This window comes from Manacus vitellinus, unplaced genomic scaffold (assembly GCF_001715985.3).
Source record: "Manacus vitellinus isolate BGI_N305 unplaced genomic scaffold, ASM171598v3 scaffold_9_pilon, whole genome shotgun sequence".
Classification (NCBI taxonomy): Eukaryota; Metazoa; Chordata; class Aves; order Passeriformes; family Pipridae; genus Manacus; species Manacus vitellinus.
In genome coordinates this window covers 17,968,626-17,974,667 of record NW_021940917.1, presented here as the reverse complement: position 1 = coordinate 17,974,667, position 6,042 = coordinate 17,968,626, and the positions used below count along the sequence as shown (strand labels likewise).

Here is a 6,042-nt window from a genome sequence, read left to right as displayed (position 1 = left end):
ATATGTTACGAACTATGCAAATCTTAGCCTGCCTTTCTTTCAAGTAGAAGAATACAGCTTTCTATTTTCATGGCTAAATCAGCTTTTTCAGTTTTATGATTAAGTTCATTGCTCATATGAATGGCTCTGATAGAAGAGCATTGCTACACTGCAATTTTCGAAATAGGTACAGAATAAGTGTTTCTTATTGTATTTTTGTATCCGTATTTCCTAAAGAGAATGATATTGTAAGATCATAAACAACACTAAGAACAAAACAAAAACAAAACAAAACAAAAACCCCAAACCAAACCAACCAAACAAACAACAAAGGAAAAAGCCCACTTTTATATACTTTTTTTCTGCAGACCAGCCCATTGTATTCTGAGCTGTATAATTTTATAACAGACAGTAGTGGGAAGAGGAGATGAGGTCTCCCCAGAGGGGCCAAAGCTACTTATTCCCCTAATGTCTGGGATAATGCAACTCCAACGAAAAACAAACATTTTCAAGTGCTTTGGTTTCGGTTTTAATTTGTTTGGTTGGTTTTGGTTTTTTTGGGGATCGGGGTTTGGGTTTGCTTATTTGTGGTTTATTTGTTTTCCTTTAATTTCTGGAGTGAATTTTGTAGCTCTATAGCGTAAATGCCTTCTTTTTAAAGCATGTATATTGATGATGAAGTTAAATGTTTCAATTTTCATTTGTTGCATTTTCTGTACACTGCTAATGGAAGGAGCAAACTGAAAATTTAGTGGAGAAAGGGTGTTAAAAAGGAATGAACGGAAAAGAATTCTATCTGTATAGATAAATAAAATGACCTAGATGACAGGTATTTCAAGACCTGTTTACCTGGTTTTTACCATCTAAAGTGACCAAAATTACTCCATCTGGGGATATCCTGTTATATGTGTATAAGTGTTTGTGCTCTGCCGACTGCTGGAAGGTAGAAGGCATTAGGGGTAGCTGGATTAGTTAGTCTGATTGGTGGAAGAAAGCTTACTGCAGCTTCATGCCCCCAGGTCTGATATCTGTAGCTGCAGGCACACACTCCCAAGCATAATTGTACAACACATATATATGTTTATGCACAGCCAGCCAAAACATCAACACACACAGACACGAGCTGAGGATGCCTCCAGTAGCTGACCTCAGACACCCAATCTACCCAGTAGATGGCTCACAGATCCTCCAGTCTCCAATTCCCTAATGCATGATGAAACACACATCAAATACATTTCTCAACCAACTCCCAGACCCTGCAGAGTCCTCAGTAGGTCACTTGGCCCCCCCGGTTCTTCCAGTAGCCAATTCACAAAGCTCTGACGTCTACCTGGCTTCCTAAGCTATTTGTCCTGGTCACTGTCAAGTCTGGCTTGGCTTATGCTATTGCTAACATGCTGGTATAATAGCAATAATCACACAGCATGCACATGATACAGCCTCCTCTGTTGCTGTCACCCCCTGTACACAGCCCCCCTCTGTCCCATGGTCCAGTGGTTGGCACTGAGCACCTCCACACAGAGAAAAGACTATTTTCCCTTACCTAGGAAAATAGTTAGAAATGGAATTTAATGAGAGGACAGGGTAGTTCAATGACCAGGCACAGGGCATGGCCAGACACACATACCTCTTTGCATACAACCAATACTTAGGCTCTTAGTCCTCTAATTTCCCCCACTTGCTCCTCCCAGAACCACCTTGATTGCTCCACTTTCTGCCTGTGGTCCTCCCCTAAGGTCCTGCTTTAAACATCCACGGACAAGTTTTCATAACCCTGAAATTCTGCTACCTGCAGTCCGTGTTAAGTCCTGCAGTGTTGCTGGCAGTACCCCTCAGGCTGAGGGGTGATGGAGGGACTTTCAGGTGCCAGCCCTGGGTAGATGGGCTGATGCTTTTCTGGGACAGGTGCTCAGGTCTCTTATAGGTCTGTTGAGTCACCTCACTTGCCAGTGGTATGCTGGGCTCCTCTGTCTGTCTGGACTTAAGCCTTTAATCACATAACCTAACAGAAGTTTAAGCAAGTCAATACAACACACAGTTGTGTCAAAATACAGACAGGCAATGTGTCTGTCATGAAATGCTGACATCTATTCCTTATGAACTAGTAAGTAAATAGCAGCAATAGAAAATAGCTACTGGTTAATTTGTTTGCTATTAAAAATGTTTGTAGTCAAGCTGGAGTTCTGCTTACTAGCAACTACCAAAGATTGTACCTGGGGGAACACGTCATTTCAGTAAAAGCCTGTGAACTCAGCCTACCTTAAGGAGCTGTTAGCTCTTTTAAGGGAAATTACAGACGTGCACCAATTCGCAGTAACCAGCTAAGCTAAATGAAAAATTCATGGAATCTAAAACATTTCCCTTAAAACAAAATTAACTGCCCTCTGCACTGACTGAAGGCAGAAGTTATGTAGTGATCCATGACTAAGTTAGCATACAGTCTAACATAAAATTTAGTAATGTGATTCCTGTTTGGACTATAGGTTCTTCTGAGAGATGTAAGAACTTGTCAAAAATGATGTCTTTTTCATTTCAGTGATGAAAAATAAAAAATAAAAAAATAACCTTAAGACTCTAGTTTTTAAGAAACAGTATTAAATTTTCTTTAAAAATCCTTTTTTCTTTAAAAATCCAATTGCCTATTGCCTTTACTCACGTGAGATCCTGTGAGCAAAAGAAAAAAAAGAAAAAAAAAAAAAAGAAGCGTGAAAAGAATGCTTCAAACACTTTATCCTTTTACTGCCTATTTAAATTTTTATAAATTGCCTCAAATTTGCTTTTAAGGATCAGTTACTACTAATAAGGAAAATAACTGACTTTTTTAATAGTAGAAACTTGGTTTGCCAATGTATATGAGTTCTTTGAAGACAGAAGAATTTAGTTTTTAGAAAGTATAATAAATTAAAATGCTTATTTTAATTTATTTGAAATGGCCTCACAAAACCCCAGCACGTGCATGTCCAAGAGGCCACACTGCCCAGAAGATGGAAGGGCTTCAGCCCAAGACAGGGGAGAGGAACAGGCAGAGAGCTGCTGTGTCCAACTTACAGCATCTGCTGCACTTTGAGAAATTGGGGTAAGCTGTTCTGTAGTAAAATGGGACCAATTAAATAAACAGGCCTAACACACCAAAGGGGTTCCAGTTTCTTCTGTAAAAGGAAAACCACAGTGGAACCTTTCTGTTGATACGTAGTTTCTAAATAACATCAAAACAACTTTGGCAATAGATTGCTACATTTGTTTCCCTGATTTTTCCGCCTCAACTAAGGCAGACAGAACAGTGTCACAAAGTACTTTTAAAACCTGGAATGCGTCGCCTTTTTTTAAAATTTTGTTCATATTGTTGTTGCCACCAATTCTGTAACGATTTCCAGATGATCTAATGTACCACTCAATGTATAAAATATTTAGTCATCAGCACAGCACTGACACAGGTTGCCCAGAGAAGCTGTGGATGCCCTATTCCTGGAAGTGTTCAAGGACAGGTTGGATGGAGCTCTGAGCAACCTGGTCTAGCAGAGAATGTCTCTGAGCATGGCTGGGGGTTGGGACAAAATGATCTTTAAGGTTCCTTCCAACCCAGACCATTCTATGTTTCTGTGACTCTGCATTGTCCCGCCCAACACCCCTCCCTCCCCCACAAGAAATGATGCAGTGTATCTGTGGAGGGACCTTCAGCAGCCCACTGCAAGGAAATGAGGAGTAAGGAGGACCAGGGGACAGTGGTATCCCCACAACACCAACAGGTGCTCCTGTCCCCAGCCCCCTGTCCTACTCCCACCTCATTTCCTTGCAGTGTGCCCAGTGCCTGGGCACTGCAGAGCACTGCTGAAAGACTGCTCAGGAAGAAGGCTGAGCTCATGACACTGCTTCCTAGCAGCCTCCAGCTCAGCATTCCTGCAGCCTAAAATATGCTAGGGCATTTTTACCCTCCGCAGTGCTGCTTTCCTCTCTGCCTTGGGAAGCAGAAGGCAGGGAACTGCTGAGCTGCCGCAGCACATGGCTCTGCTCCCTCTCACCCCTTTCTCCATCTGCCTTCCAGCCCCCTCAAGCACATGGTACTTGGGGCCACCTTGCTGAGTCACTTGGTGAACCCTGGGGTGCAAGTGCACCAGATTAAGTGGCTGATGGTTCACAAACATTAAGTTCCTGTCACTGAGAGTAATGACATCTCCATGCTGGAATTGGACCAGCCTGTCCTATGCAGCCCCTCAGTCCAGCTTGCCTGCCTGCCTGATGCCATGCTGAGAGTGTTAGAGCTGAAAAGCTGTTATGTTTCTGGCTGTGGTGCCACCATTGCAAGAAGTGAGTTCCTAAAAACAATCCATGCCCCGAGGGCAAGCTTGTCACACTGGGGAAAGATGGGCTGGTCTTCCCAATAGCAGAGGCCAAAACCAGAGTCAGGCTGCAGGATGCTTGCCTCTGAAGAGATGGGCCTGCCTGACTCCCCAAAGCCAGACAGCAGGGACACAGAGATCCAACACCCCTCCAGAGGCAGACCCAAGCCCTTGGGAAGGGCTTCACTCCCAGGCAGGACAGGGGAACAGGCAAGGAGCTGCTGGGTACTCATTCTGTTCTCTGCTCACAGCTGCACAAGGGACTCTTGTCCTGTAGGAGGCAAGGTCCACCTCATCAATACTCAGCTCTGGAACAGCAACCAGTGGCATGCAGGGCACATCCACATCCAAAACTTGTGTGCTGGGTACCCACAGGACGGTAACAACACCTGCCAGGTAGGAGTGTGCTTCCAGTCACTCAGCCCCCAGCAGCGTGGGCAGCCCTGTCACCACTGCCCAAACACAGCCCAGCACGTGCTTTGCCTGGCCAGCTGCCCTCCTGACCCTGGGCCCCCCCACTGCTGGGGCTTCCCTCTCCTTACCCATCCATGGAGAAGGGCCCAGTGTTCCCTTGTCCCAGGGGCCTGGCACTCTGCCCAGACAGGCCATCTTGGAAGCCCAGAGGTCTGGATGCTAACCCTGAGACATCCATTCTCCACACCTCTGGGAACCCTGAGCACAAAGGAGAGAGAGCCCTGCCTTAAACAACCCTGGACCTGCTCCCAGATGAGGTTCTAGAGGCTCCATCACCTGAGCAGAGCCTTGCTCTGCTGGGAATCCAGCTCTAGCTGGGGTTGGGAGAGTGAAGGATGCAGCCCTACATTCTGATAGGGGCCACCTGACACCACCTTAGTCCTCTGCTCTGCTGCAGGCTGACACTGGGGGACCTCTTGTCTGCAAAGATAACAATGCTGACTTCTGGTAAGTTTGCTTGACCAGCTGGGGAATAGGCTGTGCCACAGAAAAGCTGCCTGGAGTCTACATCTCCACTCAGTCCTTCTGCAGCTGCATCCTGGTCCAGATGGGCCAGAGCCCAGCAATAGCAGCAGCAGCAGCAGCTACTCCAGTGCCAGTGCCTGTCTACATCTCAACCCCCCTGCAGACACCAAGTCCAAGACCAATACAGCTGGGCAGGTTTCCCCTGTGTCCATTTCCATGTGAGAAGCTGCTGCAGTTTTCTAACCTGCTGCAGGAGGTGTTGCAGTTTCTAAGGGGAAAGGAAATATGGCTTGAGCAGCAGGATGGACAGGCTCCAGTGCAGGCTGCAGTGGACCACAGCTCCTTACTTCTGGGGCAATGCCTGCTGATCCAAAGGCAGCCTCAGGGCCAAAACTTGCTCTGTCCTGCCCATGTCCCTATCTGCACTCACACAAATGCTGACAGTGACTTAGAGGTTGTTGAAATAAAGTTGCCTATTTTTGTAGTTAACCGTGTTTGCAGTCCCACTCAGTTTCCTGATGGTTTTTAGGTGTCATTTTGCATGACAAATCTGCATGTAACCTTGCACTATATATTTCACCAAACGATTCCTTTTAAAAGATTTGAGTTTTTGCATTCTACATGAAATAGAACATGAATGGATGGAAGAAAAGATGAAAAACATTTTAGCTTTACAGTTACAGTGTACTTGTATGTGAGTTATTCCACATACTTTTAAGAAAATAGCAACATTCTTCTTTTTCTCTGCCATGTCATCATCTTTACTTTATGATCAGCATTATAATCA

The 6,042-nt window shown here is 45.2% G+C and overlaps 1 protein-coding gene across 1 annotated transcript; it reads left to right on the top strand.

Annotated features, from left to right (window-relative positions):
* Window positions 1-2,963: 2,963 nt before the first annotated feature.
* LOC112841373 (acrosin-like) lies at window positions 2,964-5,784 on the top strand. The gene is given in 3 exon segments (XM_029965460.1): window positions 2,964-3,055; window positions 4,568-4,712; window positions 5,188-5,784. Coding segments are annotated over 3 exon segments (834 nt in total).
* The last annotated feature ends 258 nt before the right edge of the window (window positions 5,785-6,042 follow it).